General features: G+C 54.5%; 1 protein-coding gene across 3 annotated transcripts in view; it reads left to right on the plus strand.

Moving 5' to 3' along the window:
- The window catches only part of SLC8A2 (solute carrier family 8 member A2), a gene marked incomplete at both ends in the record, with an annotated part of 29,862 nt that extends 27,162 nt beyond the window's left edge, over nucleotides 1–2,700 (plus strand). For all 3 annotated transcript variants that reach the window (XM_082677040.1, XM_082677038.1, XM_082677039.1), the window contains 2 exons: nucleotides 169–447; nucleotides 2,324–2,700. In XM_082677040.1, the coding sequence (XP_082533166.1) occupies nucleotides 169–447; nucleotides 2,324–2,700 (656 nt within the window). The remainder of the gene's footprint in view (nucleotides 1–168; nucleotides 448–2,323) is intronic.
- Between the last annotated feature and the right edge of the window lie 9,235 nt (nucleotides 2,701–11,935).

Genomic DNA, 11,935 nt, shown 5'->3' on the forward strand with positions numbered 1-11,935 from the left:
CTGAGAAAATGAATATTTTTACCTGGGCCCGTACATTCTCTTAGCTGCAAGGGATTCTGGGAAAGCAATTCATTGGGGACTGGCTGCCTAGAAGTTGAACAAAAGGGGGGCTTTGTAGGCGAGGAAGGAGGCATGGGTGTGTGCCCCAGCTGGGTCGTGTGCCCACAGGGGACGAGGAGGAGGAGGAGGACGGGTCCCGGGAGGAGCGACTGCCGTCATGCTTTGACTACGTCATGCACTTCCTGACGGTGTTCTGGAAGGTTCTGTTCGCCTGCGTGCCCCCTACCGAGTACTGCCACGGCTGGGCCTGCTTCGGTGTCTGCATCCTGGTCATCGGGCTGCTCACCGCCCTCATTGGGGACCTCGCCTCCCACTTTGGCTGCACCGTTGGCCTCAAGGACTCTGTCAACGCTGTCGTCTTCGTGGCCCTGGGCACCTCCATCCCCGGTAACCCCTCAGGAGACCCCTTGTTGGGGGAGTGTCTCAGAGAAGCCAGGCAGGTGGACCCTAAGAGAAAGGCCCTGCAGAAATAAGGTGGTGGAATCATACAGAACCCATATGGTGGGGTCCCTTGGAAATAGGCAGGTGGGTATGATAGGAACTAGGTGGAGGGAACCCATGGATTCAACATGTGAATTGAATCCTCCCCAAAGCAAGCAGGTGGAATGTCCCATAGAATTAAGATGGTGGGAAATGGTAGAAACCAGACGATGGATTCCAGGGAAAGAAAGTGGCAGGACATTGAAGAGACAGGTGTTGGAAGGAGGGTCCCATAGAAATAAGGTGGGAACTTCATAGAAACCATGCAGTGAGTTCCACAGAAACAAGATATTCATTTTCCCTTTCCTCCCCCTGCCAAGCAACCAGATGAAAGATTCCATAGACCTTTGTTGCTGGGCATGATAGGAACCAGGCCAATGAATCTCAAAGCTTTAACTAAGAGGAGAGTCAGAGTAGAAACCACATGTTGGAGGAGATGCCATGGAAATAAGATAGTGAGGCCTCAGAGACTACAGTGTACGTGACCCCCTCTTTCCCCCAAATCTGAGGGAGGGTCCCTTAGAAACCAGGTGGAGGAGACTGAAATTCCTGTAGGAGGGAGGAGACCACGCGTGGAGGCAGACACCTTGCTTTTTCACATCAATGTGTTCACCAGCCAGGTGGTGGCGCTGTAGGCCCAGACAGCAGGTGATGGGTCCTGTAGAAAGCAACCATTGGTGAATGGGTCTGTGAAGCCTGCCCTCCGCAACAGAGACTTGCAGTCTTGGCAAGATGTTCAGGAATGGGTGGAGGCCAGAGAAGCGAAGCCGTATGCTTGACAGAAGCCAAGTGGGGAACTGATGGGCGGGCAAGGGGTGCCACGTGGCTGGGGCCTAACATTTATTTTGTCCACCCAGGTGGCAATGGGACAATTGCGCCTGTAGAAACACAGGCAGTGGGTTCATGGGAAACAGCTAGTGATTCCCAGCAAAAGCAGGCAGCAAACCCCATAGAATAGAGTGGATTCCACAAAAATCAGGTGGTGTGTGTGTCCCACAGAAAGCAGACTGAGTCCCACAGAAAGCGGGCAGCAAGTCTTGTAGAGGGCAAGCAGCAGACCCCATAGAACATAGGCAATGGTGGGGAATAATAGAAACTAGGCAGGGGGGCCCATAGATTCAACATGTCAACTGAATCCTCCCCCAAAGCAACAAATGGGATGTCCCATAGAACTAAGGCGGTGGGAAGTGGTAGAAACCAGACGATGGATTCCATAGAAAGAAGGTGGCAGGGCATTGAAGAGACAGGTGATGGGATAGGGGTCTCATAGAAATAAGGTGAGGACTTGATAGAAACCATGTAGTGGGTCCCATAGAAAGCAGGCAGCAGGTCCCATTGAGGGAGGCGGTGAGTTCCAGAGAGTAGGTAGTGGATCCCATCGGACGCAGACAAATTCCGTAGAAAGCAGGCAGTGGGTTCCCTAGAAAGTAGACAGCAGATCCCAAAGAAAGCAGGCAGGGGGTCCCATAGAGAGGCGCTGAGTTCCAGAGAGTAGGTAGTGGATCCCAGTGGATGTAGACACGTTCTATAGAAAGCAGGCAGCGGGGCCTGTAGCCAGCAGGCACAGAGATGGCGATCGACTTTGCCCCCTGGGTGGGGTCAAGGGCACAGAACTCCAGGAGTGGGAGGCTAGACCCGCGCGACACTGGGGTGAGGAGTCTGGATCCTTGGGCCAGCGGGGTGCTGGTGGGTCTCTGGGGAGCAAGTGACTGACGAAGCCAGGCGGATGCTCGTGGGGGGCCCACGGAGCCCCCCCTGACCCGCGGTGTCTCTGCCCCTGCAGACACGTTCGCCAGCAAGGTGGCGGCGCTGCAGGACCAGTGCGCCGACGCATCCATCGGCAACGTGACGGGCTCCAACGCCGTGAACGTGTTCCTGGGCTTGGGCGTGGCCTGGTCGGTGGCCGCCGTGTACTGGGCGGTGCAGGGCCGCCCCTTCGAGGTGCGCACCGGCACGCTGGCTTTCTCCGTCACGCTCTTCACCGTCTTCGCCTTCGTGGGGATCGCCGTGCTGCTGTACCGGCGCCGGCCGCACATCGGCGGCGAGCTGGGCGGCCCGCGCGGCCCCAAGCTCGCCACCACCGCGCTCTTCCTGGGCCTCTGGTTCCTCTACATCCTCTTCGCCAGCCTGGAGGCTTACTGCCACATCCGGGGCTTCTAGGGTCCTCCCCAGGGACTCGGCCTGCCCCTCGAGACCACCGCCTCCGTGCTGGACTGGCTCTCCTCTGTCCTCCAGAGATTCGCCTCCTCTCCTGGGACTCGGCCTCCCTTCCTCCTGGGAAGCCATCTACCCCTCTCCTCGGTCCCCACTTACAGCCTCCTCCCTTCCCCTCGGGAGCCTCCCCAGGTCCTCCTGCGAAGAACAGCCCCCTCAGTTACGTGCATCTCCAGCCAGTCCGTCCCTGTTCGTTACTGGCTTTGTCACTGGAGCAATTTCCACCTCGAGGCCCCTCCCCAGAGAACCCTCCCTCATCCGTAATCCCCTACAGAGTCTCCCATGTGTCTCCCTAGACACCCAGCCTTGCTCCATGCCATAAGTCCCCCTTCCTCTAGAGGACCCCCTCACCACTTCCGCGGACCTGTGCCCCAGGGCCTCAGAACTCAGCCCTGCGGGGGCGGGGGGGGGGGGCTTGGAGGGGGCTGATCCATCCCAGGAGGTCACAGATCTCAGCCCTTTCCCCCAACCCTCAGGGAGCTCTGTGGGCCTCGGGGGATGGGGGAGGAACAGATGGGTGTGTGCACAGGGGGGCACACCTTCCCTGATTTCTCCACTCAGGCCCTTGGGAGGACACTAATTCTCAAGGCTCGGAGAAGGGAGGGGAAAGTTTGGGGTTCCAGAGCTGGAGGAGGCACATTTTGGACCTGTAACTTCTCACCTTCCAGCACCCTCACTTGCCTCCAGTACCTCTGAGAGCCCAGCCACGCCTTGGAGGGGGGTGGGGCTATGTGTGTACATAGTGTGTTTGGGGGAGGGGGGACGTGGGAGGGTGCATGACTTGGGGAAAGGGTGACAGACTTTTCCACTAAGAGGGCAGCAGACTCCCCCAGCCGTGAGAATTGGCTTTGGGGAGGAGGCCAGGAATCCAAGGGAGTGCAGCCAATCTCCCCTGACTATCTAGAAGGCTCATTTTGCCCTCAGTGCCAGCCAATCCGGGCAGGACCCTCGAAGAGGAGACCGAGGGTCCCAGAGGACCAATGCTACAAGCCAGCAAATGCTGCCACATCTCTGCCTGATGGGGAACAGGGGTGGGTGGGAGGGTGGGACTGGGGCCGGGGGGTCTGGGTGGGCATTTTTAACTTTGGAGGCCACCTATCTGTTGGTAGGCCATGTGCATTTTCTTACTGTTGATGTTTCCTGCCCAAAGGACACACTTGGGGTGCGAGGAGTGCTGCCCACTTCTTGGGACCCTGAGGATGACCCCGCAACCCCCGTAGCACTCTTCTTCCCACAGGTTTTTAGCGTCCTATCGTCCTGCTGTGCATCAGCCCCAGCGTCCCAGACCTGTTGCCCACTTGCCTTCTCTACTCCTAGCTCATCAGCACCGGTCGCTGTCTCTTTCCTTTGTGATTTCTGTAAAAGTTGCCATAAAACTTTGAAATTCTGCCTGGAAAAACAGCCTCCCCGTGGGAAGTTGGGATTCACGAGGGGAGGGCTAATGAAGTCTTTGACGGAGATTTGGGCAACTGTGAAATACACCAAATAATCTGGGTTTTTCCATGCTCCCCTCTCCCCTCATCTGCCAGGGCACACCGGCAGGCACCAGCCACTCTGAAGATCAGCCCAAAGTTCCCCCTAGCCACACCCCCACTCATTACCCACGAGCTGCACTAGCTCCTCGTGCATCACCCAGTAGCTTCCCTAGCCACGCCCCCATTCCCTCAGCCACGTCATAGGGTATCCTGGGAACGCAGAAGAGAAGGACCTGAGTCGCCTGAGTAGGAGAGCCGGGGTTGATGCGGGTTTCCTAAAGAAAGCAGGTAACTGTCTCAGAGGAGGGGTGTGTGTGTGTGTGTGTGTCCAGATAAAGGGAACAGCCTATGTAAAGGTGTGCAGCCTTGTGAGTTAATGACTTTTTCATAGTCTTACAAGTGGTTGAATCCTGCAAGCAAGAATGGAGTGTGGGCACGTGGGGAGTGGGGAGTGGATCTGGGAGGGGGTGGACAGTTTCCAGCCCAGAGAGTGAGGTCTCCCCAGGTCTTGGGGGACCAAGTTGGGGGCAAGTAGAAAGAACAGGTTTGAAGGATATGCTGGATTCAGGTGAGTACACGCCGAACGTGAGATGCCTGGGGGACATCCAGAGGAGATGTCAGGGTGGGGAGACAGCCAGGGGACACCTGGAGCTCAGTAGAGGAGGCTGCACTTGAGAGAGATTTGGGATTTGTTGGCAGTGAGGTGTCATCGAGCCGCAGGAGGGGTTGGGCTGCCCGGGGCGTGGGTAGTGTGAGAAGAAAGCAGTGCCTTGAGGAGCCCCAATATCTAAGGGGCACGTGGAAGGTGGGAGACCTGTCGATGGAGAAGGAGCCAGAGAAGTAGGTGGGAAGGCAGGAGACTGGGGCACCTGAAGCCGAGAGAAGTTTCCAGAATGAAGGTGTGGTCAACAGGACCCAAGGCCATGGAGAGGTGGAGGAAGATGAGAACTTAGAGTCTACCCTTGGGTTTAGGTTTTGATGTGAGCAGTTAGGGGGAGGGTGTGGGGGTAGAAGTCAGGCTGATATAAAGTGAGGAGGGGGTGGAAGTTGGGGAAACTGAGTCAGAGCACGTAGACCTCGCTTTGGAGAATCTTGAGAGAAAGGGAGGAAGCTACGGGACCTGAGAGGGCTTTTCCTGCAAGGTGGGGAGACGTGTGAAGCAGGAGGGCACTGAATGCAAGGGGGCTGAAGCAGTTAGGGAGCACCCACGATGCCGGCACTGTGCTGGGCTTCCCAGGGCACAGCCTCGTCCAGTCCCCTGCCAGTCCCCGGAGTACCCCCCTTCTACCAGTGAGGAAACTGAGGCTCAGAGAGGCGAAGCAACTTGCCCCGAGTCTCACAGTGAGGAAGGACAGAGATGGAAGAGGATGACATCCAGGGTGCAGAACGGGACCAGGACACTTGTATTTTACCAGACGTGAACAGGGAAAGGTGTGAGTCTGGGGACAGGGAGAGGAGTGAGGTCTCAGCTTCCAAGAGGGGCGTCTCCAGAGCTTGGGATGTGGACAAGACAAGGAACAGTACAAATGCCCCTTCATCCCACCCCAGATGCCATGATCTTCACTGGGATGCAAGGCGATCCAGGGGGCAGCTTGGGAGTGATTTGAATTATTTGTCATGGGATGCAGCATAACGTAAAGATTTACTTTCTGGGTGCTTCAGTTCCCTCATCTGGAAAATGGGGATAATAGGAACTAATAGTACCTGTTTCACAGGATTGTTCTATTAAATATATACATATATATTTTTAGAATAACACCTGGCACATAGAAAGAGCTTAACAGATGGGAATAGTTATATTTTCCAAGTATTTCCCCCTTACTTACTTACACACACACTCCTGGAACAGACAGCCTCAGACGGACAGAGAAATGCAGATTCCCCATGAACTGCTTTGCCACCTGAGTCCCAGCTGCTAAGTCATCAAACCCAGGGGACAAGAATTAGCCAAGGGGGAGTATTCCTTCCTCTCTCTCCAGACCTTGGGTTTCTTTAATTCACTTTTCCATTGGGTGCCCGCCCTGTGTCTGGCGCTGTGCTGGGGACACTGCAGTGACCACAATGTCTCTGGGCCCTGTTCTCCCAAGGCTTACACAGTAGTGGCGGGACATACGCCAGGGTGCCAGAGGTGGTGATCACAGTGGGACTGGTGAGGGCAAGAACTCTGTAGCAAGGCACAGCAGGACACTCATGGCACCGAACTGGGTGACTTAGGCAAGTGTAAAAGGGGATATTAACGAGGCTGTGCAGAGTGCAGGGAAACAGACAAGGGATGGTGGGGCACCTTGGGGCTAGCAGAGGTGGGAGGGGAGCTATTACTCCCCCTAGCCTGCTGGGCAATAGAAGGGGGGTGATTTCCAGAACCGGAAGAGGGTGGGTGTATGTAAGTCCTCGTAAGAGCTTCCTAATCAGATTTTTATTAATAGCAGTTAGATGTGGGTTTAGATGTGAATAACAAGGATCCAAAATAATAGTGGTTTAAATAAGATAAGAGTTTATTTCTTATGCAACAGTTCACGTCTGGCATAGCACCCCGATTGCAGGGGGGCAGTACAGAACCTGCTTCTACCTTGTTGTTCTGACGTAGCTAGAATATGACCCTCATCTGTTTAGTCCAGGACGGTGCACCTGCATGTCATCATCCTCCAACCAGAAGGATGGAGAGGGAAGGACGGGTCCCGGATCCACCGTCCTCTGTAAGGCTTTGACCCAGGAGTTCCACTTAACGATTCCTGCTACGTCTCAGTGTCCAGACCTGAATCATCTGGCCACACTGAGCTGCAAGAAGAGCTGGAGAAAAAGTAGTTTTAATTCTGAGTCATTATGCTAAAAATCATAGAGAATTTGTAAGGAAACGTGGGAAATTGGAGGTTATCAGGCAGTGAACAGTCTCTTCTGCAAAAAGGTTTGAGGGAACTCACAGAGCTGGTGCTCCAAAAACCAATCAGATTGTGGGTACTGGATGAAACCACCACTGAAATGGATGCAAAGGGGCCCTAGATCCTCTGCATCATCTGTTCTGGGATCCAGGCCTGAGCCTCTAACCTTCCCCAAATTCTGAAATGCACATTTCCTCTGCTTCATCTTTCTCACAGTTTCCCAAGTTCTTAATCGATTTCCTCCAACTAAATCTTCAGCTTAAAACCTCCCCCGATTTCCTCGCTTGCCTTTCTGTGACACTCCATGCGTCCTGTTCTGGGTATCTGTTGCTACAAAACAACCATCCAAAACTTAGTGGCTTAAAATGACAAGTTATTGTCTCTCATGGTTATGTGGTTGGCTCCAGTTGACTTAGGCTCTAGGGGTTGACTTGGGGTCTCTCACGATTGCAATCAGCTGTCGGATGAGCCTACAGTTATCTGAAGGCAACTCACTAACTCGTGAGATAACTCACTTACGTGGCTGACAGTTGATGCTGGCTGTCAGCTGAAAGCTTAGCTGGGGCTGATAGGAGCCCGTGTCTTTCTTTCTTTTTTCTTTTTTCTTTTTCTTTAGCCCCTGTCTTTCTTGACAATTTCTGTTTCTCTCTTTCTTTGCATCTTGTCTGTGCGCTGCTGTCTCTCCCCGACCCGTCTCTTTCCAGAGGTCTCTGTCTCTTTTTGACCCTTCCACCTCTGTTTCTCTGCTTTGCTTCCTTGATCTGTATCTTCCGCCCCCCACACCTTATCTCTCCGTTTCCAAATGTCAGTGGCCCCTGCCCACTGCCCCTGTGTCTGTGTCTCTGTTATCAGTTATCTAGTTCTGAGTAACAAACCACCCTGAAACTCGGTGGGTTAAAACAATGATTTTAACGATTCTCTGTGTTGATGGTGGTGTTGGCTGACGTCATCGTGTGGCTGCATTCATCCTGGGGCTTGGCTGGGGCTCAGATGTGCAAGGTGCCCTCGTTCATGGCTGGCAGTGGGCGCTGTCTGTGGGCTGGGCCACCTCACTTCTCCCTGGAGCCCCCCTTCCTCTCCTAGTTGTCTAGACCAACTTCTTTGCAGCATGGTGGCTGGGTTCCAAGAGAGCCACCGTGGAAGCTGTAAGGCTACGTCTGCCATATTCTGTGGGTCAAAGCAAGTCACAAGATTCAAGGGGCAGGGTAGTAGACACCACCTCTTGGTGGGTGGAGAGGGCACCCTTGAAGGAGGGGAGGAATAGTTGGTGGCCCTTCATGGTAGGCTGAATAATAGCCCCCCAAAGATATCCACATCCTAATTCCCAGAAACTGTGAATGTGTTCCCTTGTATGACAAAACAGGATTTTGCAGGTGTGATTACATTAATGATCTTGAGATGGGGAGATGATCCTGGATCACATGGGTCCTTAGAAGAGGGGGGCAAAGAGGAGATCATACTACACACAGAGGAGGAGGCCATGGGAAGACGGGGCAGAGATTTGAGGATGCTGGCCTTGACGATTGGAGCAATGTGGCTACAAGCCAAGGAATGCCACAGCCCCCAGAAGCCGGAAGAAGCAAGGAACTGATTCTCCCCTAGTGCCTCTGGAGGGATTGCAGCCCTGCTGACACCTTGATTTTGGCCAACTGGGACTGATTTGGGACTTTCAGCTTCCAGAACCGTGAGAGAATAAATTTGTGTTAAGTCACTGAGACTGCACTAATTTGTTACAATCGCAGCAGGAAATTAACACACCATCTCTAGAGCTAATTCACCACCGCCTCTTGTCTCGAGTTTCTATGGATCTCTACATCTTGAACTCTTTTTTTTGATTGTGGTAAAATACACATAACATATAATGTACCATGTTAACCATTTTCAAGGGCACAATTCAGAGGCATTTAGTACCACCACGATGTGGCGCAACCATCATCACTATCTAGTTCCAGACCTTTTTCATCTCCCCTAAAGGAAACCCCGTACCCGTTAGGAGTTACGCCCCATTCGCACCCCACCCCACCCCGAGGCAGCCACTAACCTACTTCCTGTCTCTATGGTTTTGCCCATTCTGGACGTTTCACATAACGGGCATCCTACAACGTGCGGTATTTTTTGACTGGCTTCTTTCACTCAGCATGACTAATGTTTTCAAGGTCCATCCATGCGGTAGCATGGAGCAGAGCTTCATTCCTTTTTATGGAGGAATAATATTCCACTGGAGGAAAATACCACATTTTGCTTATCCATTCATCTGTTGAAGGATGCTACATCTTTTTCTTTCTTTCTTTCTTTGGCTGCGTTGGGTCTCCATTGCTGCACGCGGGCTTTCTCTATTTGTGGCGAGTGGGGGCTCCTCTTCGTTGCGGTGCGCGGGCTTCTCGTTCGGTGGCTTCTCTTGTGGAGCACGGGCTCTGGGCGCGTGGGCTTCAGTAGTTGTGGCACTTGGGCTCAGTAGTTGTGGCTCACGGGCTGTAGAGCTCAAGCTCAGTAGTTGTGGCGCACGGGCTTAGTTGCTCCGCGGCATGTGGGATCTTCCCAGACCAGGGCTCGAACCTGTGTCCCCTGCATTGGCAGATGGATTCTTAACCACTGCACCACCAGGGAAGCCCCGAAGGATGCTACATCTTGAACACTTATGTTCTTTTTATTTCTTTGTCATGCCTCACATGCTCATAGCAATTTAGATTTTGGAAGTATATTAGTAAGGGTTCCCCAGAGAAATGAAACCAATAGGATGTATAGATAGTTAGATAGGTAGATAGACAGATAGTAAAGGATTTATTTTAAAGAATTGGCTTATGTGATTGTGGGGTCTGGCAAGTCCAAAACTGGGAACCCAGGGAAGCACTGAGGTTGCAGCTCAAATCTGAAGGCAGGGCTTCCCTGGTGGCGCGGTGGTTGAGAGTCCGCCTGCCGATGCAGGGGACACGGGTTCGTGACCCGGTCTGGGAAGATCCCACATGCCGCGGAGCAGCTGGGCTGGTGAGCCATGGCCGCTGAACCTGCGTGTCCGAGCCTGTGCTCCGCAACGGGAGAGGCCACAACAGTGAGAGGCCCACGTACCGCAAAAAAAAAAAAAAATCTGAAGGCAGTCTGGAAGCAGAATTCCCTTTCTCAAAGAACCTCAGTCTTTTCCTTTTAAGACCTCCAACTGATTGGGTGAGCCCCACCCACATTATGGAGGTTAACCTGCTTTACTCAAAGTCAACTGATTTCAGTGTGAATCTCATCTGCAAAATACCTTCACAGCAACATCTAGGCTGGTGTTTGACCAAACAACTGGGTACCATAGCCTAGCCAAGTGGACATATACAATTAACCATCACGGGGGGGGGGGCATCCCTTCTCACCTTGCCCCCCTTTCTGCCCATCCTCCATGTCCCTGGCTGGCCGCCGTCTCAGGCTGGGCTCCAGAGAAGTCAGCCCAAAGCAAGTGGCTTGTTTGGAAGGTGATTCCAGGAAACATTGGAGGGGAGACAGGGAAGGAAACCATTAAGGGGTGTGTTGACACACAGGTCACCCCCTGTAGACAACGAGGTCCGCTGGGGACTCTGTAGAACCCTCTTTGGGGGCCCAACCCGGGGTGAAGAAATTGGGGCGTTTATTTACTAACCCCCGGCCGCTTCATTCAGTGGGGGGCGTCCCAGGCGGCGGCGTGGGGACTGCTATTGGGTCAGAGGGGTGTGAATGGGGCATCCCTGTTCCCGTGGGAAAATCTGTGGGCACCAAGGAACGAGGGGAGGCACAACGGTGCCCAGGTCTCCCCCTCCGCTTGCCCCACGCCCCCCAGCCCCCTTCTCCCCGCCTCGCCCCTGGGAGCACAGAGCTTCTTGTCCCTCCAGGGAACAGGGAGGGCTTGCTCCTGGCACCTCATCTGCATCCTGCTGTCTCCCTGAGGACTGAAGTCAGACTCTAGGGAGGACTTCCAGGCACTCAGGGCTGGCGGTGGGGGGAGAAGGGACGGGCCTCCCAGGGTACCCGTCCTCCTCCCCCTGCCCTCTCCCAGCAATTTTCTCCCCCTGGGTGGGGAGGGAAGGAAACGTCTAGGATGATGGATTGAAAAGGGGCAGCTGGGGTCAGGAGAGAAGGGAGGGCGTCCAGAACAAAACATCGGGTGGGGGGAGGGCAACAGAGACAGACAGGAGAGAAAGAGGTCCCCAGAGATAGAGAGAGATGGGGAGGGGAAGGGGGGAGAGACAGAGAGAGAGAGAGAGATGGAGACAGAGAGAGAGAAAAAGATGGAGGGAGAGACACATGAGACAGACGGATGGATGGACAGACACACACACACCCAAGACAAGGAGGGACACAGTGAAAGAGGAATGGGGGTGGGGGTGAGGGGATAGGCAGCAAGAGGAGTGAAGAGGGGAGACCCAGAAAGGAGACAGGGAGGCAGATGCAGAGAAAAAGGAGAGAGAGGCCGGAGAGACGGGAAGTGGGTGGGGAGTGAGGCCCTGTGCCCCTCCTCCGCCCGCGTCAGGCCCGGTCCTCCCGGTGGCCTCTGGCCAGCCATGGCTAATGGTACGATTGCCTGGTGGGGCGGCAGGCAGCGGGTGACAAATGAGCCTCCGGAGTCACCAGCTCTGGTGCTGGATGGGCCTGGGCGGCAGGCGGAGGGCCGGGCCCGGGAGCGGAGGGGAGGGGGCCCACCAGCATAAATGCTTCCTTCTCCTGGGGCCGGGCCAGGCACAGGGGAAGGAACTGGGGATTCGGTGCGATGCATCTATGAAAGGCCTGGGCAGCCGGGTGGAGGAGGGCTTGGACGGGGATGGGGGTGCAGAGAGGTGGAGAGACAAAGGCCCAGAGACACAGGTCCCCAGGGAC

Source organism: Grampus griseus, assembly GCF_964374135.1.
Source record: "Grampus griseus genome assembly, chromosome: 19".
Classification (NCBI taxonomy): Eukaryota; Metazoa; Chordata; class Mammalia; order Artiodactyla; family Delphinidae; genus Grampus; species Grampus griseus.